Here is a 22,163-nt window from a genome sequence, read left to right as displayed (position 1 = left end):
AAGTGAAAATGGGCTCTGTTCTGTGCTTGGTGGGCTCAAAGGACTCAGACACTACCCTCCTTTTCTAATGTTGTTTATCAAGGAATACTGGCTTGTCTGGAACATTAATAGAGCTGAAAGTGAAGAGATACTCTGTTTCCAACCTCTGACCAAAATGTAGCTTTGGGAATTAGGGACTGCCTGTGGTTGTCACTCCAAACACCAGGCCAGCTCAGCCCCAAAGCTGAGTAGCTGCTGTCCTTGGGAAGGGTCTTCTGATGAAGATGCTATACAGATGGCACCACACTCTCCCTAAAACTCGCTAAAATGTATAAAGGCAGGTCGCCAACATGCTGGAGATGTAAAAAGGATATAAGGTCATATTTCCATATGTGGTGGAACTGTGCAGTTATCCATGAATTTTAGAATAACATCTATAGTGAACTTAAAAACTATTTAAATTTACATTTAAAAAAAGACCAGAGATCTTCCTATTAGGAATACTATGAATAGAATTCAAAAAATATATAAGACCATTGTTTATGTACGCAATCACGGCAGTGAGAATAATAGTGGCAAGAAACTGGAAAAATGAAACCTTACCAACGATAATAGTGTAGCAAACTCTTATGATAGAATACCTGCAACTAGCAAAACTGACGGAAAGAGTCAGAGGAGTGTCAAACCAGAAAGTATATGGAGAATGGAAAATAGAGAATATCGAAAATCGTACTGTACAAACAATAATATACTTTCAGAACTAGATTGATGCTTGTAAACAAAAAGTGCGTTAGATATCATATCAGATTATATATTTATTTAAAAAATGAAATAACATAAACCTATGCAAGAAAATATAGACAGTATAAGCAGTATAATGAGAATGATTGGAAGTTTTACATTTTAACTTGTTATTTAATTGTAATATATTGTATTTTCTTTATTCTTTTTTCTATTTTTATTGCTTTTACTTTTTATGATTTGTCATCTATGTATTTATGTCTATGTGCAAAATCAACAAAGATTAATATTTTAAAAAAGGAAAGGGTCTTCTGGTGGTGAAGGTAGCCTCAAGATGGGAGATAATCAGTGACTGGCTGCTGATGTTGTAGCAGGTGGAGAAAATGAAAGGATCAGGTGCACTTTTAGTATGAGGGACTGTTGATTAGTGGAAGAAGTTGAGCAATGGTGGGCAGCTGTCGTTTGGAATAATTCTGGCATTATCCATTGCTCCTGCGTACACTGCTCCCCAAACTTGACATGGATTTATATAGTTTTAAAGAAAACTGAGCAGCATGTGTATGCTTAGACCCATTAGTGTGGAGTTTGGGAGGGGGTTACTTTGAATTGGAAAACCTTTTTCTAGATAATGTTGCATGAAATGTTCTGTCCCCTTAATCAACGGGGATCTAGTTTAGCATGTTACACTTATATTTGGTAAACAGATTTTTTAAAAGCATGCCTTGTTAATGTTCTATATCAATATCTCTTTTTTTCTTTAAGCCATAATAATTTGAACTGAAATATTTGATATGGTGTAGGAAGGCTACACAGCACCTCCTTCCGAGTAGACATGCACAGGATCACACTGTTAATAGAATGTTCAATGCTATCGTCAAACAAATTTGAAGACTTCCTTGATTTTTTACAAAATATATGTTTTACAGTTTGTTAACACAATTTAAAACTTAATATGCTAATTCTAGCAGACTAAATAACCTGTGCATTTATGTTTACTATATATGAATGGATGCTTGCCAGAGACAGTTGATTAGTGTTGCATCCTAACACACCCATTATATCACCACTTCGTTTTTTTAAATGCTGGAATAGGGTTGGTTGAGGGGAGGGCAAGGGTGGGAGAACTCCAAGTTGCTAGTGATGGTATTTGTATGTGTGCTCTCATCTGTGTGGTGTCAGTTTCACCAACCCAGAGCTTGCCTAACCGCACCTCTCCCCATTCCTGTGAATACAGTGCCACCCCTACCATAAGGGCACTGTTGCCACTCCTTGTAATAGAATCTTTTACCTGCACACAAAACTTACTCATTTTCTTGTTTCTAAGACAATACTCTGAGGCAAGATGTATTTCTAGTGGCAGCCAGGAAAGTAGTTAAGTCTGCAGAATGCAAGCCATACTTTCTAGGAGCACATACTGTATATATTTGTAAAATAGACATATGCTCTTCTACAGGTTTTATTGAAAACGACAGCTGGAGATATTGATATTGAGCTATGGTCAAAGGAAGCCCCCAAAGCGTGTCGGAACTTTATTCAGCTTTGCATGGAAGGTAATGATTAAGACAGAAAATACCTAGTTACGTTGTGCATGCAATTTAAGGCACCAAACATCTACAGGAACACCTAGTCCTTAAAGTGGTGTGTGTGTGTGTGTGGACCATTAAATAACCTGTTTGTAGTCTGTTGCAGTTTTCCACTATTTATCATGATGGGAACTAGTCTAGGGCCTCCCTTGGCTTGCACGTTTGTCCCATGGCGTGACCATGAGAAGGACTTTAATTAACGACAGTGTGCTGGATCATCTGAACCCAACAGTCTTCTGTTAATTCTGGTTTGTTTAATGCTGATTGTTTCAACAAAGCATAGTTAATGTAAACCACAGTGTAGGTTTTGAGTGTAACAGCACACTGTGGTTAATTGAAATCAGAAGCAAAAACTTCCAATCTCCTTGTGGCTTGCTGGAAGAGGCGATGTGAATGGTGAGCATGCAGAGTGGAGGTTGACAGGCTGGGCTCATTCCTTGCACAATAAACCATGGTTTATAGTGATGCCCAAATGCAGCCACTGTCATATTGATTGGTAGCCAAGAGTCATAGTTAGAAAAACAGACAAAAACAGTATTTTAAGATAACAGCAGGCATCTGCTGTGTCACTCCCCAGAGTCGAGTAGCTCATGTAGCTGGCCACATTTGCTCCTCTCCTCCAAACTGCATTACAAGTCAAATGAAAATCCATCTTTCATCCACTCTGCAACTTGTAACACCACTTAATAGAAGTGGACCGATTTCTCTTGCATGGAGGAGGTTTGGATAAACAACGGGAGAATCACTGAATGTTTCTTTGATCTCCAAAATTACATGCAAGTGAAAGACAACCTCAATTTCCCCTTAAGTCACCTGATAAGCTCAGGGGGTTTAGAGAGGATTCTTTTTAGTTTTAAGGAGGATCAGAGAACCCCAGGAATCACCTCCGTTGTTTCTTATCCAAACTTCCATGCAACTGAAGCAAGACTCTGCCTCTCTCTCAAATCCTCTGAGATTAGCAGAGGGCTTGTGGGCAGGTTGGGGTTTCCCTCACTTGGGTTGCAGTTTGCAGAAGGGGTAAAGCAGCAGTCAAGTCTCCTGCACTTTCCTTCCTTCTCTCCTTTCTGCTGCAGTATGAACTAACCTCAGCCTCTTCCCAAAGTCCTGTATGCATGTGCTAGAGAAAGTGGGGAGAGCTGGTAGTGAGGACTAAGAGAGGCTGGCTAGTAAACCAAGCCAATACAGTAGCACCTCGGTTTACGAACAGTCCTGTTAATGAACTATTCAGTTTACAAACTCCGCAAAACCAGAAGTAGTGTTCTGGTTTGCAAACTTTACCTCAGTCTACGAATGGAAGCCGAATGGTGGAAGGGCACCAGTGGTGGGAGGACTCATTAGGGAAAGTGCACCTCGGTTTAAAAACAGATTTGGTTTAAGAACAGACTTCCGGAATGGATTAAGTTCATAAACTGAGGTACCACTGTATTTGTGGACAACATAATTTATTAACAGTATTAAAGATAATCCTTTTAAATTTCGTACTGAACTAAGTGGTTTTGGTAGTTTGGGTTTTAGCTTCTTCAAAATTAGCATATGCAGCTAATTTTAAGAGGAGAGATATTTTGAAGGAATAAAATTTTGGCAAGAAACCAGAATGCTGTTTATAATGAAAGGTATACAGTCCATGCTAGCTACTCTAATGCCGGTTTTCTTTTCAGGTTATTACAACAACACAATATTTCACAGGGTTGTACCTGAGTTTATAGTGCAAGGAGGAGATCCAACTGGTACTGGGTCAGGAGGGGAATCTATCTATGGGGCCCCTTTTAAGGTAAACCTCTGTTTTCAATGAGTTTTATTGTCCACTTATTCCACTGCTGTTGAACTTTGGTTAAAATGGATTAAGATTTAATAAATGTCCCAGCTACAGTTAGCTGCCTACCCCATGCACACATAGCTTGCAGTAGGCCCCATTGCACTTGGTGGGATTTGTAAAAGTGTGTGGGATTGCATAGTTAATCACTTTTAATTCCCTTTATTTCTTTGTGAGATAATTTGAGCACATGAGATTTGAGTCCTATTGAAACTGGCAGGACTAAAATGACTAACCTGTGGCTAGATCTGGGTCAAAGTTTGGGGTTATTTAGGGTCACTTTTGTGAGGAAAGCAACATAATAATAATAATAATAATAATAATAATAATAATAATAATTCTTGCTCCTGTCCGTTTTTAGAACTCTGCATATAAAATGGCATTCTAAACAATTGTAGTGAAATGTAGGCTGTTCATAGAATGAAAAGATGGGACTTAATTGCCAAGCTTGGAAGGAAGAACAGATCCTCATCTTTCAAGATTTCCTGTCTATAAGTACAAATAACCATGAGAAAGCTTTAAAAAAGTTTCCAAAAGAAACAAATAATTATGTTGTGCTTCTAGAATTAAGAACTGCTCCTCCTACTTGCTAGCTCAGATAGACCCTCTTGAACTTGTTACTTCAGATGTAACTTCCAAAAGACACCACTTTTATCTATATCACAGCTCCTTAAAATTGGGACTTTTTTACTGTGTTAATTAATGATGTCTAGTTTTTTCATGGAAGATAAGCTGTTGTCGATAATGAAAGTGATTATTGCTTTGGGATTTGGTGGTAAGCAGTGTTTTTGATATCGTGTTCCAGAGGTGCATCAACGGACAAGCTGTGGAATAAACAAGAGCAGATTAAACTTGTGCACTAATTGCTCTTCCTCTTTAATTTGCAGGATGAATTCCACTCACGGTTGCGCTTTATTCGGCGGGGACTGGTTGCCATGGCAAACGCCGGGCCTCACGATAATGGCAGCCAGTTCTTCTTTACTTTGGCTCGGGCAGATGAACTTAACAACAAGCACACCATCTTTGGAAAGGTCTGAAAGACTTCTGTCCCAAGCCCCGTTATTTGTCTGCCTGAATTTGGTTGTGGGGGCAACCTTGGCAAAGAAAATCCACCAAGAGCTGTCAGAACTCATCAAATGCAGTCTCTGATGAGCGGGAGGGCTAGGTGTTTGGATACCCTCATCACAATACCATATTTTTTGCTCTATAAGATGCACCAGACCACAAGACACACCTAGTTTTTGGAGGAGGAAAACAAGAAAAAAAATATTCTGAATCTCAGAAGCCAGAACAGCAAGAGGGATTGCTGCGCAGTGAAAGCAGCAATCCCTCTTGCTGTTCTGGCTTCTGGGATAGCTGCGCAGCCTGCATTCGCTCCATAAGACGCACACACATTTCCCCTTACTTTTTAGGAGGGAAAAGTGAGTCTTATAGAGCAAAAAATACGGTAATTTTATTTGTACGCTTTGTTTCCATAGTTAAAGCCATGTTCAAGGCAGCTGACAGCATGAAAGGGTTAACATAACAAAAGCAGTCATAAGCAATAAATAAAACACTTCTAAAAGATACACATCCAGATTCAACAATGTCCATATAAATCATACGATCTAAAAATTAAGATACTAAAAATGAATATCAACAACAGCAACAAACCCCTGTAAACAATATCCCAACCCAAGAGTGTTCAGCAGCCTCAGCTTTTGTAGCTGGAGTCAGTCAGGGCCCCACCCTGCTAGGCTATGTGGAAAAAGGCCTGCAAGGCAGGGAACAGATCCTCCCATTAAATGCATTTGTTTTGGCTTAGCCCTAGCATATATATCTCTTACGTCAGGCGTGGGATACCCGTATGTTTGTAAACTGCACCTTTTCCGATTGCATTTCTCACTGTGGAAAAAGGCTACATTGATCTAAAGTATAAATTCATTTTATGTGCTGTCAAACTGATGATGACTTTTTAACAGAAAACATACAATCTTTCTAAAACTATCCAGAATGTACTTTGAAAATAATTTAAGCTTTAAAAAACCCTCTTCTAATTTGACAGATTACTGGAGATACCATATATAACATGTTACGACTTACAGAGGTTGAAACAGATGCAGATGAAAGACCACTCAACCCACATAAAATAAAAAGTACTGAGGTAGGTTTAATGTTGTCTAAAATGGATTAAAATATATATTTTCATTGCCTTCAAACCATTACAATTAAATGTAATTTATTCGTATCTTTGTTTATCTCAAAGCAGAGATCAGAATGAGTACTTTATACAGTTATTTTAGCCTATTAATATGCATCTGTGTCTGCTATTTGTAATATCATTTTAAAAGCCATATATTTAATACCTGCAGTTTTGGAATTGACTATGTGTGGTATTCAGCTATGTTTTAATTAGAGCAGACCTATTGAAATTGATGAACATGATTAAGTTGGGTCTATTAATTTCAGTATGTCTACTCTGAGTAAAATTTAGGGTCATATTAAACTACGTCAGTTGCCAAAGGTTGTAAGACTGACACGTATTTGTGTTTTTTGCAGCTTTTGCTAAGGCCAAAGGAGCTTTTATAACCATAAAATACTTAAAATTACACAAAGCATAAAAGGCAATAATTAAGAAATCAATTTCAGCACAATTCCACAAAAATCCATAGGCTGCTAATGCAGGCTGTAGCCCATGGCAGTGCGACTCATTTTTACTGCCAAAGGCAATACAGAATACCGTACTTTTCCGTCTATTTTGGGGGACTCAAACTTAAGAAAACGGGAGATGGCACAAAGTTGTTGAGTTTCTCTTGCAGAGGGTTCCCAAGATTTGTTGCGCTTTTCTGGGGGGAGGGGGTTGCCGAAAATCGCTCACCCAATCTGCCTGTAGTCTCTCCCCTCGCCGGCAGAAGCTGCCAATCACCCGCCCAATTGCTGCAGCATCAGCCAATCAACACCACCCATTGATGCAGCTACCAATAACACGCACAATAGCCGCTAACAGCCAGGGCAGCAACCAATCAAACGTTCACCCTGTTCACTACCCTTGTATAAGACGACCCCCATTTTTAAGCACGATTTTAAAAGAAAAAACCGTAGTCTTATACACAGAAAAGTACGGTAGATGAAACTGTCTGAATGCCATCAGAGAGATTTAATTTCCGAACTCATTCAGGGAGTCGTGCAAGAATTGTGGAACAATTAGTGAAGGTTCTACAGAGCAGGGCCTGAACTGATGATGACCATGTAGTGGGTTTAGGGTCCTAGGCTGGTGAAGGGTTTGGAAGTTAAGCTTGCAGGCAGCAAAGCTGGGAACATGCGTTCTCTCCCTCATGCCACAGCGTTCTGCATCTGATCCAGTGTGAGATTTCCTCGGGCTCGTTCCAGCTCATGCATGTTAGGCTGAAACATGGTGCAAACTGGGTCTTGGTGTGTGGTGGTTTTGTACATTGTAACTCTTGGAGTTGTAATTCTTCACTGTCTGTTTGACTGCAGATATTGGATGGTTTTAAAATCAGGATTACTTATCACAATGGGAAGTCCTAAAAGAGGGTTTCTGAAATATTTTTCTTCTAGGTTTTATTTAATCCTTTTGATGACATAATTCCAAGAACCAGTAAAAAGCTGACGAATGAGAAACCAGCTGAAGAAGCGAAGAAGGCAAAATCCAAGGGCACAAAGTAATTATAGCCTATGATGGTTCCACAAACTCAATATTAGCATGGTGAAGAAAAACTAAGATCTATTTATATATCGCCACTGAATAATCAAACCCTTATTTATTACCCTGTGAAGTTAAAGCAATAAAGCTCTATACATTTTAGTCCTTTTGAATGGGATATTTTGTTCAAAAGTATTCTGTAATGTCATTTCTAGGAAAACAATCTATATAAGTTAATACTGTCCCCCTCCCCCCTTTTTTTTGTTTTTAAGGAATTTTAACTTGCTTTCATTTGGAGAAGAAGCTGAAGAGGAAGAAGTAGAAGTCAACAGAGTTAGCCAGGTATAGATACAGGCTAACGATACATTTTTGGACGCTTCTTTGCTTGTTTATATTTGTGAATAACTAACTTTCCTCTTGGAACCTTCACCTTACAGAGCAGGGGTGGGGAGCCTTTTCGCCTCTGTAGGCCAGATACTTATCAAACCCAGCCTTGTGGGCCAGATTTGACGGGTGAGCAAGACTGTCCACATAACAGTTCACCTGACATGACCATGACATCAGGTATTGGGTGCTTTGAAGTCCAGGTGCTGGGACTTCAGAGCACCATGCAGGGCTGGCAGATAACTACCCATCACTCAAAGCCGCCTTCCTGCAGTTCCTCCACACACAACCAGTCCTGGATGCTTTGGGTCTAGCTTTCTTTCTGCAGGCATCAGCTCCATGTGCAAGTTCCCCTGTGGATGATGAGCAGTTGAGCCAAAGCCTGCTTCCTTTGCCCCATGGGGAGCGCACTTTAAGATGCATTGCCTGCCACATCTCTACCTGCCCCATATCTAATGTTACATATGTCATCAAGTGTGGGGCAGGTGGGGTGGTTCAGGGGAAACTGTCTCTCAGGCCTACTTTGAACCCCTGGCAGGCCACGTTTGGCCTGCAAGCTGAAGGTTCCCCACCCCTTTGGTACAGCTTTGTGAACCAACATATCACTCTTGATACAAGACACTGCCAAGTTCAGATAAAACATGAATATAGAGATGGATGTGCTTACCATGCATCCTTATAAAGGTATTATTGTAATACTTTCCTGCTAGAGAATTGGTCCTTCACAACTGGCTCTTGATTGGTTTTCTGCCTCAATGCAAAGTGCTGATTATACTGAATATGACCCCCCCATAAGCACAGCGTGGTCTAGTACCTGATACCTACAAACCACTTTTTTTCTACATGATCACATTTATATATTTAGTTCAGGGATAGGGAATTTGTGGCACTCGAGGTGTTGTAGTCCCAGTTCCCATCACCCCTGACTCTTGGCTGTACTGACTGGGGTTGACTGGAGCTAGTGTCCATCTACATCTGTAAGGCTACAAGGTTGTGCATCTCTGCCTTAGCTCATGTAGGGAAACTTTGTTTTATGTCCCCCTCTCTGTCTGAGGTGGTGACTTAAGTGTGGTAAGACCTTCTTGGTGGTGGCACCAAGACTGTGGAACTTGCTCCCCAGCAGAGGGAGGGAGTTTACATTGCTAGTTTACTGCAGTTTTTTAAGCAGCACATCACAATTGTTTCATTTCAGGGCACATTTGTAATGAACAATATTGGAAAATTATTTAACTGCTGTCATTCTGTTTTGATTTTAATCTTTTGTATTTTGGTTATGGTATGATTTTTATTAATTGTTATAAGCCCTCTTAGGATAAGAACAAATGTGTTTTACAGGAGAGTGATGCTATATTTTTTCAGTTAGCTTGTGTGAGGTTAAAACAGTGATTCCTCTCCCCCTGACCCCTTTCCACCCCCCTACTCAGTGTTCTGCATCTCATCATCATCTTCTTTTTTAGAATATGAAAGGAAAAAGCAAAAGCAGTCACGACTTGCTGAAAGACGATCCGCATCTGAGCTCAGTACCTGCCATTGAAAGGTTAATATACTACTTGCTAATCAGCAGCTATGTCAACTTGGGGGAGGCGGGATCTCTTTACCGTAAACTCACAACTACCTGTCCCCTTGCCTAACTCTTGCTTTTTAGATCTAGAGGGCTATCCCTAGACTGTTTTTCTGCCCCTGCTTGGTATGCAAGGTACATATGTAGATGTGTGGAACTCAATGTGTGTTTTTTTAAAAAAAGTTTGCATCTCTACCTGTGTACTTTTAAATTCAATTTTTATTTCATTAAGCTAATTCAAGTAACGTTAGAGAAGAATCTACTTACATAAGTTGCATTTCCTTTCAGTGAAAAAGCAGATGACAGTGATATCTCGGATGAGGTGAGTAGCATTTCTACTTCAATAGGGAGCCCATTTTGCTGTGAAGTTGTAATATTCTCAGGAAAGTCACACACTGAAGCTTATACATGTTGCCACCAGGACAGTGGTTCTGGGTGTGGGTGATTCCTTTAGGTCAAAACAAGCACCTTCTGTTGACGTTTGCTGCTTTGAGTCCATGTGAAGTACACAGCACAAAAATGGTTTAAACTAAAATTACCCAGTGGAGAAGAACCGTATACAGATGCTCAAATTTTACACATAGTGAAGAATGGGGGCTGTGCTGTCCCATCCCTCTAATGCTTTGCCACTCACTCTGATGAGATGGACCTCCAGGTGTCCTTTTTATTGTGCATTCATGTTAATTTGTGCTCATTATAGTTGTTGTTTAGTCGTGTCCGACTCTTCGTGACCCCATGGACCAGAGCACGTCAGGCACTCCTGTCTTCCACTGCCTCCTGCTGCTTGGTCAAACTCATGCTGGTAGCTTCGAGAACACTGTCCAACCATCTCGTCCTCTGTCATCCCCTTCTCCTTGTGCCCTCAGTCTTTCCCAACATCAGGGTCTTTTCCAGGGAGTCTTCTCTTCTCATGAGGTGGCCAAAGTATTGGAGCCTAGGCTCGTTATATTAGCAGGGCTTTCAATACTGTTCGCGCCTTCAAAAGTTACAGGGCAGGCATACAGCATCGTTTCCAGTTGGTGCATGTCATAGAATTGTAGAGTTTGAAGGGACCCTGAGGGTCATCCAGTCCAACCCCCTGCAAGGCAGGAATCTCAACTAAAGCATCTATGACAGATGTCCTGTAGCTTCCTACTGAAAACCTGTTAACTTTTCATATCACAGATATTTTGGGGTTGTTGGTGTTCTTTTATCCGGCTTTTGTTTTGTTCTAGCATAAGAGTGCCCCTCCAGACAGTGATAACATTGGGGAAGCATTGCCGAACAACAAATAAAGCAGAATGCTGTGCGTACAAGTTCTCTATAAATTCATTACTAACGCACCAATGAAATGTTACATAAATGACCATCAAAAACCAAATACTGGTCCGGAGAGGCCTCTGTGAATGTAGGTCCTTCACATCTAGATCTTGTGGTGTATAGGTCCTGTGGATTTGGCCTTTGAGCAGTGGGCTCCCCTTTTGCATATGGGCCACAGGCATAAATTATACCTCACAGACGTTGAGTGGGATGGTGCACGGGTACAATCCCGCTCTCCAACTTTGTATATACTGTAATCTGGATATCTGCACAGTGCTGAGGAATAAGATGAGGTGATAGTGATGTGGAAAATGAAAGAAAAATGCTGCTTTGAACCAGCTTGGTTCGAGTATGCTGGAGAAGAGGAAACCATATTCTGTCACATTAAAAAAACTGGAGTGTAGTGGTTTTACTAGATCCTAGGAGACCAGGGCTCGAATACTCACTGCTCCATGAAGCTCACTGGGTGACCTTTAGCCAATCACTATCAGCCTAACCTGCCTCACAGGGTTATTGGGAGAATAAAATGGGGAGATGGTGAAACCATGTACTCATTTGCTACCTCTAGCCCCTTGGAGAAATTATAGAATAACAACAATAATTAATAATAACAATAATTAATAATAATAGTAGTAGTAGTAGTAGTAGTAATAATAATAATAATATAGAACAGGAGTTTTAACTACTTCTTGAGGAGAGCTTAAAATGATTAGAAATCTCTTTTCTTCATGTAACTATCACATTGTTTTAGACAGTTGTGTTCTCCAATGTCTATTGTCTTTGAAATACTCTTCCTGTGAGGAACTGAAGGTGTCATGTGTATGAAGAGCAGTGAACGGATATTTTATCAAACCAGCCTATTTGCTTGGCAGGAAGAGGGTGCATATGGTGAGGAAGATGAAGAAATTGATAGTGATGAGAAGTATCAAATGAAAGAACGCATTGTGAAGAAGTTAAAGAAAGATGCTGATCTAGCAGCTCAAAAACCAACTAAAGAGAAGGAAACGGAGAAGAAAAGTAGCCGCAGGTGGGTAATGCATTATTTTGAGCTTGACTGTAGTAAAGTAACGTTTTCAAATATTCCACCATTGACACTTAAATAAAATGCTGAGTAAATTGATCTTAAGTTCGTTCCTCAGGTGATTTTTTTGGTTAACATTTTTAGAGGAGCATCTCTTCATATTTTCATTCTTCTCTCTGCCCCTACCATAGAAAGCTTTTGATTAGCTTCAGCATATATGTATACTGTGAGTGATATTGCTGAAGTAGCCAAACCAGTGTCAAGCCTGCACCAAAAAGGATATATCAGCAGGCTTGTGGGAACACTGCAGTTTGCAGAAGTACAAAAACTACTCAGGAGAAGAAACACAGCCCAGGGTGAGGGGCAATAATGACCCCAGTGAGGACTGAGCATGCTCATTGGCTGTGGAATGCTGATTGTTGGAGTGGGGAACGGGTGGAAATCTAGAGTGGGAGAGGAAAAATGAAATGGAGAGGCTGGAATTCTGAACAGAGAGCACGCCACACTACAACACTTGGTTGCAGATCTCATTTGCAAGCATACATTTTAATTTTTCTGGATACAGTGATACTTTGGGTTACATACGCTTCAGATTACAGACTCCGCTAACCAGAAATATTACCTTGGGTTAAGAACTTTGCTTCAGGATGAGAACAGAAATCGTGCAGCAGTGGCGCAGCAGCAGGAGGAGGCCCCATTAGCTAAAGTGGTACCTCAGGTTAAGAACAGTTTCAGGTTAAGAACAGACCTCCAGAACGAATTAAGTTCGTAACCCGAGGTACCACTGTAGTTGTTACTATGAAGTAATAAGCAAAACCTGGGTGTTTCTGACCTCAGTAGCAAAGTGCTTATTAACCTTGTGTGTATAAAGAGTATTATCATAATGTCATATGCTTGGCTTATGTTTTATCATATTTTATAAGCTATTAGCTGATTATAGAAGTGGGCCCAGATTCATGAGTTAGCGCCACAGCTAAGAAACTCCCAGGATATACCTTCGATGTACCATTTGCCGTGTAGTTGTGCACTGACACAAGGTATCTTATTGGTAGAGCTGGTTAGGGTGGTGCTTTTTAATTAGTAATGGTTACCATCTTTGTGTGCTTAGTGTGCGAAGCTTTTGGACAGATTGAATGGGCCCACCTGGGACCCAGCTGCGTCAGTGCAAGAGTCCATGCCTGGCATGTGGTAATACTAACCTGTTGTACATGGGTGCTTATAGGGGTAATCCACATACCTTGCCCTGGAAGCCAGAGGAGTGTTTGCAGAAGTCTGTCCATTTCTCTGACTGTTGAGAAACCTTCACAGTGTTAAAGCATATACAGTGGTACCTCGGGTTAAGTACTTAATTCGTCCCGGAGGTCTGTTCTTAACCTGAAACTGTTCTTAACCTGAAGCACCACTTTAGCTAATGGGGCCTCCCGCTGCCGCTGTGCATCCGGAGCACGATTTCTGTTCTCATCCTGAAGCAAAGTTCTTAACCTGAAGTACTATTTCTGGGTTAGCGGAGTCTGTAACCTGAAGCGTCTGTAACCTGAAGTGCATGTAACCCGAGGTACCACTGTACTAAGCAGAAATGTACAGCATGCACAGGCCCAAGCTCTTCTCGCACGACCATAACACTTAGCACAGTTCAACAAATAATCAAAATGTTTCCTACTTATGACATTTCCTACTAGTGATTTCTCTTTGCAAAATTTTGTGAAGGGCAGGTAACACCCTTTTGTGGCATCTTTGAATCGTTATGAGTTTTTGATTCAATGCCTCTCTTACTCAAGGAATATCACAGTGTTTTCTTTTTGTTTGTTCCAGCTTTGCTAAGATCTTTCACGTTCTGGTGAACCCAGACCATAGTCTCTAGCTTTTGACTAGACAATAAATACTAACTTGTACACTTCCATAGTAATCACAGATGCAATATGCTTTTCACAGCATTGCACATCCACCATTTTTATACAGCTGTACTTGAGACAGTGCTCTGTTTCTAACTTTTGTTTTTTGGTGAGTGTTTTTATTTTTAAAAAGAACTTACAGCCTACCTAATAGATCCCAAACCACACAATCCCTATATCTGACCCAGTCAGAAAACCAGCATGATTAGCACAACCCTATATAAATTACAATAATTACTTCCTAAAGAGCTACTAAAGCAAGAACATCAGCAATACTGTATACCAGAAAAAGGATCAGCCAAAAAACCTTTTTAAACTGCCATGGTTTTAACAGCCACCTGAAACAATACACGTGAGCGCTGGGGCAGGCTAGGAATATTTTGGACTAGGAAAAATATGCAGTGATTGAGTTTGGGTAAAAAATAAAAAATAAATCCAAGAACATGTGACTGGAATGTCATGTGTCGTTTTGCCATAAGAGCAATTTTGTTTTTGTTTTTTAAACACTATTTTGACATCTGCTAGTTCTTTTAGACCATGTTGTTGTTGTTTAGTCGTTTAGTCGTGTCCGACTCTTCGTGACCCCATGGACCAGAGCACGCCAGGCACTTCTGTCTTCCACTGCCTCCCGCAGTTTGGTCAGGCTCATGTTTGTAGCTTCGAAGACACTATCCAACCATCTCTGTCGTCCCCCTCCTCCCCTCCTCCTTTCCCAACATCAGGGTCTTTTCCAGGGAGTCTTCTCTTCTCATGAGGTGGCCAAAGTATTGAAGCCTCAGCTTCACGATCTGTCCTTCCAGTGAGCACTCAGGGCTGATTTCCTTAAGAATGGATAGGTTTGATCTTCTTGCAGTCCATGGGACTCTCAAGAGTCTCCTCCAGCACCATAATTCAAAACTTTTAGACCATATGTGATCTATTTAAATGTGCTCTCGGTTCCAATTTGGCTTTAATACTTAAGGTATCTGTTGCATGGCCACACAGTTTATTAAGATACGTTGTATTGTATGTACCTCAGTCATTTTCTCTTTCTAAGTTTACCTAGTCTATTTTAGTTGTTATTTTTGTTGTTGTTAATTAAATTTAGTATAGTTCTTCCTAGGAGTTTAATTTCAGCATTTGGTATGCTACAGCCTAAATACCACTTCTTTAAATCTTTTGAAAATCAGTGTTTCTAATCTCAAAAGTATGGTGTGATAAAAGCAATTGATGCAGTTCTTAATGTCACTTCTTAGATATTAGCAGTGAGTTCTGTTTCATTTGAAAACTGTATTAGCCCCCTAAGCAGTGGCAATGCAATTATGTATACACTGGAGTGTGTGTATATGTAATCAAAGATATAAAAATCAAAGTACTCATAATTTACAGGGAAGCAGTAGCTTTTCTACGAAAAGTAAAATCACAGGCTGAGAGTCAAAATATTTATCCACTCCTTCTAAATTTCTTTTTAATAAAATTTTTTAAGTCACTTTTTTCCTGGACATGTTTCATCAGCAGACAAACTTTTAAAATAGAAGAAATATACATTTTACTATTTCTGTATTCTCCTGTTCTAACATGGCATTCACAATGGTCTTCTATTCAATAAGATGATCGTGTCCCATCCCCCCACCCCTTATTAGTTTCAGTAGAATTTCTCCCTTCGAACTCCCAGTCCTTTCACTAGGCTCAGAGGCTCGGAGTTACGAATTCAATAGGGATCTGTTGATTCCACCAAAACAAAAATTTAATGTGTTTTGCCAAGCAGTTTGACCATTCTTGAAATCAAATGAATAAGCTCTGAAGAATCTACTTCTGGCTGCGTAGGACCTGGTTTTAAAGTAGCAGCACTCAAATCTTCCTCTAAAACATTTCACTTATTTGTATCTAATTTATTAATGTGCCCTCCTTTCCACAGTGCCTTCGTTAAATATTGTGGGTTAGTCAAATAAGCCATAGTTATCAGCTTATATAATTAATTATGCAAGCCACTGAAGTATCTGTTATGCTTGGAAAAGCCTGTCACAGCGTACTACAGACTTCATTTAGTAATTGGAAACTGAACTCCATGTCATCTTATTTCAAGATGACTCTTGCTTTATACAGATGTGCTGGAAGCTGGCGATGCAGCACATTCCCCAGAGAGAGTTTCAAGGATGCTGATTCAAGCCTGCGTTGATCAAAGCATGCAGTGAATCATAGGTCTGGGGTGTCAACAGCCACAGAATGGAATCCATGGTGTATGACTTCAGTGGGAGGTTCAGGGAATGTTTTGTCAAACATCTGATAGCTATCAAATTTTTCATTTCATCTGAAAGTTAGATCAGCAAGTGTTGAAATGTTAAGTACTTTATGTGGAATAGCAGCTTATATTTAAGATGGCACTTAACAGCAAGTCTGGTGCAATGGTCAGACCCTGTGCAAATCAAACGCACAAAATAAAACAACTGCTGTTTGCTTCCGACTGTTCATGAGGGAGCCGTTCTACACTGCTAAGAATTGTGAGTTTCAGGGCAACTGCTTGTTTCGTTCTAGTACAGAAAAGACATACAGTGGTACCTCGGTTTACGAACTTAATCTGTTCCTGAAGTTTGTTCTTAAACGGAAACCATTCTTAAACCGAGGCGTGCTTTCCTTAATGAGGCCTCCCGCCACCAGTGCCCTTCCACTGTTCGGCTTCCGTTCTTAGACTGAGGTAAAGTTCGCAAACCGCGACACTTCTTCCAATTTTGCGGAGTTCGTAAACCAAATAGTTTGTAAACAGGGTTGTTCTTAAACCAAGGTACCACTGTACTCCATGTCTTACATTGAAGGTCTCATAAGTAGGTGAACTATTTCTTTTTTGTTTGAAGCACCTTGGAAGCAGCAAACACCAAGAATTGGATGCTCACTTCAGTACGATCTTCATGGGACACTTGTGCTTCGGTTTGCCACCCAGCCTAGTACACAAATCTATTTTGTTCTTGGTTATCCTCCCCAAGTACAAAATTTAACACAAGAAGCCACCCTAATTCTGATGTGTCAGCACTGGAGTTTTGGGGATTGCTTGGGCACAGTGCTAAGCCCTCTACCACGGATAAGCAAATGTACCTGCATATGTGTTTCGGTATGCAATGCAAGTTGCCCTACTTTCCTCCTCTTCCATTCTTCCGGCAGGGAAACAAATCCTAAACTTTTCTAGCGTTTATGTCTGAAATAGCACTTGTGGTTTGTTTTACTTCAGCCAAGGCAGATCAGAAGCAGGGGCGGATTTAGGTTTGATGAGGCCCTAAGCTACTGAAGGTAATGGGGCCCTTTATATGTCCAGCTGTCCTTTGTCAACAACAAATTGTCGCTGTTTTTTGTGTTGAATATATGCTATATGGTAATTTATGGACCTAATAGGTATCTAAAGCCATTTTATTTGTTTTTTATCTTATATTTTGGAAATATACATCCAGGTTTTTTCCTTTAATTTTTTGGGGGGCCCCCAAGAGAGTGGGGCCCTAAGCTATAGCTTGTTTAGCTTATACGTAAATCCAGCACTGCTCGGAAGCTATGGTTTGTTCCCAGTTGCATGCGTTTGAGAGAAATAAACCACAAGTGCTGGTTCAGATGTACTGCTATACTAGCCCCTCCATGGTTTGTTTCTGCACTGGAGGAAATGGGGAACTGGAGGGGGGAGCACTCAAGCTGCATGCACAAGCGCGCAGTTCATGCACAGACTCAATTTACTTAACCATGGTTTGTGGCTTAGCATTGTGCCGAAGTGTGGTCTTTGTAAAGAGTCTTGAGTACAATAGTAATAGAGTGTTGGACTGGAATTGGGGAAATCTGGGTTTGTAACTACTTAGCCATGAAGCTTGCTGGGTGACCTTGGAACAGTTGCCAGCCAAACCTACCACATTGGGCAGGGTGGAAAACCCCTGCAAAGTAAAGGAAGACATAAGCCTCAAGTTGGTGCTAGAATGTAGTCGTCGATCTTGTAATGCTTGCCAGTGCATTTCAACAAAAGTCTTTCCAGGGGTCATTAAAGCAAATCCCACACTCTTCTCTTTTAATCGATCATTAAAAGTTTCATTCAAGCCTTTGCCCTGTAGGTGGAGCTCACATGCCACAAATTTATGGATAGACCCTGGCTTGATTCTTCTGCTGTTTGTTGATATGGCAGTCCCTAAGCTCAGCTGAAGTATGTAAGAGCAGGGAGGTGGTGATTGCTAACAACAGATGATAAAATAAAGGCTTTACAGTTTATGACAATATTTTGTAAGACTGTGGCCAGCCTACACAATATTGTGTTTCTTCAAAGGTTTGTAAAGTAGGATTGCAACATTTTAATTGGTCCATTAATAGGCAGGGACCAGTTTTCTTAAAAGGCCCTCACTCATTTTAAAGTCGCAGTTTTTGTTTGTTTTTAGGCTATTTTGGTTTGAGCAATGCATTAAGAAATAAAAATGCATTCTTTTTTAAGCAATGGCTGTCTCCTTAGCTTTTGTTATTTCACACACTTACTTCACCATCTCGGAAAGGTTTAGTGAAATGATCATTTATTTATATTTTGTTTAAAGTTAATTAAAAGCAGCATGGAGCAGTTGTGTCTTCGCTGGAATACATTCAATATCCCTTGCCCCTCTGTTGCTTCTAGGCAACACGCTCTGACTGAAAAATAAATGAATGTTACTCTGTCCCCCTCTACCGCTGTTCAGTGGCAGCAGCTGGTGAATACTATGTTCTGTCCCCCTCCAACATCTGCCAAGTTTCATGGAAATTTATCTTTCCAAACAAATTTTCCTTTGGAAATCTTTATTCAGAGCCAAGTCCACACATGGAGAGAACTGTGCATACACAGTGCAATCCAATATATGTCTACTCATAAGTAAGCACCACTGAGTTCAGTGAAAACTTAGGCCTGTGTGAATGTGTACAGGGTTGCAGTCAAAAGGGCTAGATGTTTTTTTTTCTCTCAGCCATTCGCAGGGCTGAAAGACAAGCAGATTTTAAGGTCAAAAGCAACTTGCCTATAGAGTTTACACGAATAGCCCGATACTCTAAACCTGTGTTTTTCTCCAGTGTAGGAATGGGATTTAAAGAATTAATGAATTCAGGATCTAGAAACTGGAAAATGTTGCAATTTTAAGTGCACTGCGCGCATATATATATATATATATATATATATATATATATATAATGTTTAAAATATCTCTGTAGTGAACACCATTTAATTCACATTTCAGTCTTGTTTAAGAAATGAATGAATATCTGATTCAGTGACTAATTATCTAATCAAATTATATCTGTGATCTTAGCACTTCTATAAGACAACCTTTAAAACTGCATTCTTTAATTGGTTCATGGAGGAGTTTTTTGGAAACTGAAAGCATGAATCACAGTAAACAAATGATGCAGATGTGGGGGAGGGAGAATTCCCCCCCCCCCCAGTATCATTTCACTGTTTGAATACAACTATGTCTTGCGGTGCTAAAATTATTATAGATAGAGTCTCTTGTAAAAATCTTCCCATAAAAGATAACATCATTTTGATTCTGAGCTGCTGCTATTGCTATTGTTGTTGTTACTATTTTTTTTCATGCAATTGTATATCTAATTGTGGTTCCAAAACTACGTAAGCAGAATAGATAGCACAAATATTCCAATATAGTGACACAAGTTAATCAGACTTATGACGTTATTCAGGATAGTAGAAAGCCAACTACTATGACTTACGTTAAAAAAGAAAAAATGTATTGGTCAATAAAACAAGCAGAAATTATTATTTAAAAGCCTTTGAAAGAGTAAAGTATTTGATGCCTTTTTTTAAAAATGCAGAGAAAGAAGGACATAGCACAGCAGATTTCCACAAATGTGGGATCTCTGTTTCAAAAGCCCAGCCATGGGTTTCTTGCCAGTCTGATCCCCCAAGTTTTAGAAATTCCCTGTTGTTAAAGGTGAAGATGATAATGGTAATGGTGAAAATCTGTGTGCTTTCACATTACCCTGTTCCTTCCCCTGCAACTGTTTTCAAAGAGTTGTAAGGAGCGCTTGCTCACTGAAACAGTCTGATTCAAACAGACACACAAAATGAGTTGCTGGAAGTCAAAACATGCCATATACTTGAAGCCTATAGGAATGCACTATTGCTTTTCCATCTGTTATTGCTAAATAGTAAATTTGAGGTGAATTGATTATTCCTTCCCCCCCAAAAAAATATTCCAATGCCTGTTTAAAATATTGTAAAGATCAGGTCGCTAGATAATTCCTAGAGAAAGTAGGTTGAGTGTCTACATTTGGGGAAGTTCCTATGTTCAAATACCTACAGGATCTCTCAGTAGTAAAATGTACCAGCTTGTTCTTGATCTCACCATCATCAAGAAAGAGTAGCCAGTGGTGGGGGGGAGCAATGCCATAAGGAACCATAACTATGCCAAGTGCAAACCATATCTTGTGCACTTCCCCACATTGCTATTTGATCAAACAAAAAATGCAATTTACAGGGCAGTCTTGTTTTTTATTGGTAATCATGATATTCATAAACTGTTGCAATAAATATACAGTAAATTGCACAATGAACATTATACCGTTTGTTTAACACCAAGAGCTGGGGCAAATATTGCGCCCAGTTGTGGGATATGGGTTGCACCACCCGAGCTAAGCTGCCAATGGGAAGGGAAGTATCATATCTGAACAGCATCAAGGGAGGCTATGTCAACAAATCACCATCAACGAAGCGTTTGGGTTCTGTTTTTTTTTTTGTTTTTTTTTTAAGTTCCCATGTTGCTCTGCTGCACTATTAATTTCCAGTAGTCATTAATGAATGAATACATTTTTCCCCTTCTACGTTCGATAAAGCATGAACATAAACGGAAAAATGACGGGACTAGCATATTTAATCTTGTTAGCAGGGATTATCCTGCGTAACCCAATTTGTATTTTACCTCACTCATGTTGGTGGGCTGATTATATTTATAAAATATGACAGTGTTTTCCCCAGTTTACTCTGTGTGAAGTCACTAGCTGTGCTTTCAAAATGTTTATTATTTCAATTTCTTTCAAAATTTGAAACGTGGCCATTACTGCATCTGTATGTGGTATTTGCTGTTGTCATGTATAACCTTCTCTTTCTGGAAGCTCAGCGGGCTAATTGGTCAGCAATTTCAGTCTTTTTTCTTAATGGGTGGTTCTGAATTGTTAGGCAGCTGTGGTATAAAGATGATATCCCGGTTCATACATTCACTGAGGCCTATTACCCTGTTTTTGTGGAGATGGAGCCCTTTGTTCCAACAATATATTTTGTTGATTAGTGTTCCCTGTGACTACTTGATCACATACGAATCTCATACTCTCCAACATTTGAAAATAGGGACGTCCCATTTCATAATGACAATTTTACTATTTATACCCCACACAACTTACTGGGTTGCCCCAGCCGCTCTGGGCAGCTTCCAACATATATAAAAACATAATTACACATTAAACATTAAAAAAAACCTCCCCTGCTTTCAAATGTCTTCTAAAGGTTGTATCATTACTTATCTCCTTGGCTCAGCAGTCGGATAACTCCATACCCTCCCACATAGGGACATCCTAAGGAAAAGTGGGACATTCCGGGATCAAATCGGAAACCAGGACAGCTTCTCTAAATCAGGGAAGTCCCTGTAAAATAGGGACACTTTGAGGGTCTGGAATCTTCCCCCTCAAGGAACAGAGTTTCTTCAAAGTGCCTGAGATAGGATTATAGGTAGCTACAGTGCTTTTTTTTCTAAAAAAAAAATGTTTATAGGCACTCTCATTTTCCTACTCATATTGAAATACTGCCCCTCAATGAGGCCAAAATTAGAGTCACAAAAATTTTAGGGGTATGCGTCCCCCCCAGAAAAAAGCACTGGGTAGCTGCCTTACACTGAGTCAGGGCTGGGTCCATTTAGCTCACCAAATATCTTTTTTTTTTTTTTAATGGCCTGTTGTCTTTTGTTTGTTTGTTTGTTTGTTTGTTTGTTTGACTGGCTGACTTCTTCAAATTATATTTTTGCAAATGCTAAAAGACCAGTTTTGTTTGTGTTTAGATCCATTTTAGACTTTTGTTTATCCATGTGGGAACATCCAAATTAGACACAGCAACCTCACTAATGAAGCAACAACATTTAAAAGGAATTGTGCAGTGTAATCCTGTACATATTTACTCAGAAATAAACCCCACTGTGTTTAGTAGAGCTTACTTCCAGCCAAACACATATAGTACTATATCCAGAGTTTAACTTCTGTTGTTCAGTATCTGAGGCTGGAAACCCCATT

At 39.9% G+C, this 22,163-nt stretch overlaps 1 protein-coding gene across 3 annotated transcripts in view; it reads left to right on the top strand.

Moving 5' to 3' along the window:
* CWC27 (CWC27 spliceosome associated cyclophilin) overlaps positions 1 to 22,163 on the top strand; it is a 113,862-nt gene that overhangs the window by 398 nt on the left and 91,301 nt on the right. For all 3 annotated transcript variants that reach the window (XR_014517071.1, XM_083465361.1, XM_083465362.1), the window contains exons 2-10: positions 2,174 to 2,270; positions 3,962 to 4,074; positions 5,004 to 5,147; positions 6,161 to 6,259; positions 7,675 to 7,778; positions 8,032 to 8,101; positions 9,601 to 9,680; positions 9,993 to 10,026; positions 11,876 to 12,030. Coding sequence is in view for 2 of the 3 variants with exons in the window: in XM_083465361.1 (XP_083321487.1) it covers positions 2,174 to 2,270; positions 3,962 to 4,074; positions 5,004 to 5,147; positions 6,161 to 6,259; positions 7,675 to 7,778; positions 8,032 to 8,101; positions 9,601 to 9,680; positions 9,993 to 10,026; positions 11,876 to 12,030 (896 nt within the window). In the remaining variant the exon portion in view is untranslated. The remainder of the gene's footprint in view (positions 1 to 2,173; positions 2,271 to 3,961; positions 4,075 to 5,003; positions 5,148 to 6,160; positions 6,260 to 7,674; positions 7,779 to 8,031; positions 8,102 to 9,600; positions 9,681 to 9,992; positions 10,027 to 11,875; positions 12,031 to 22,163) is intronic.

Source organism: Podarcis liolepis, assembly GCF_965112155.1.
Source record: "Podarcis liolepis genome assembly, chromosome: 11".
NCBI lineage: Eukaryota > Metazoa > Chordata > Lepidosauria > Squamata > Lacertidae > Podarcis > Podarcis liolepis.
The sequence above is the reverse complement of the archived record's forward strand: the minus strand, read 5'-3'. Positions and strand labels throughout refer to the sequence as shown.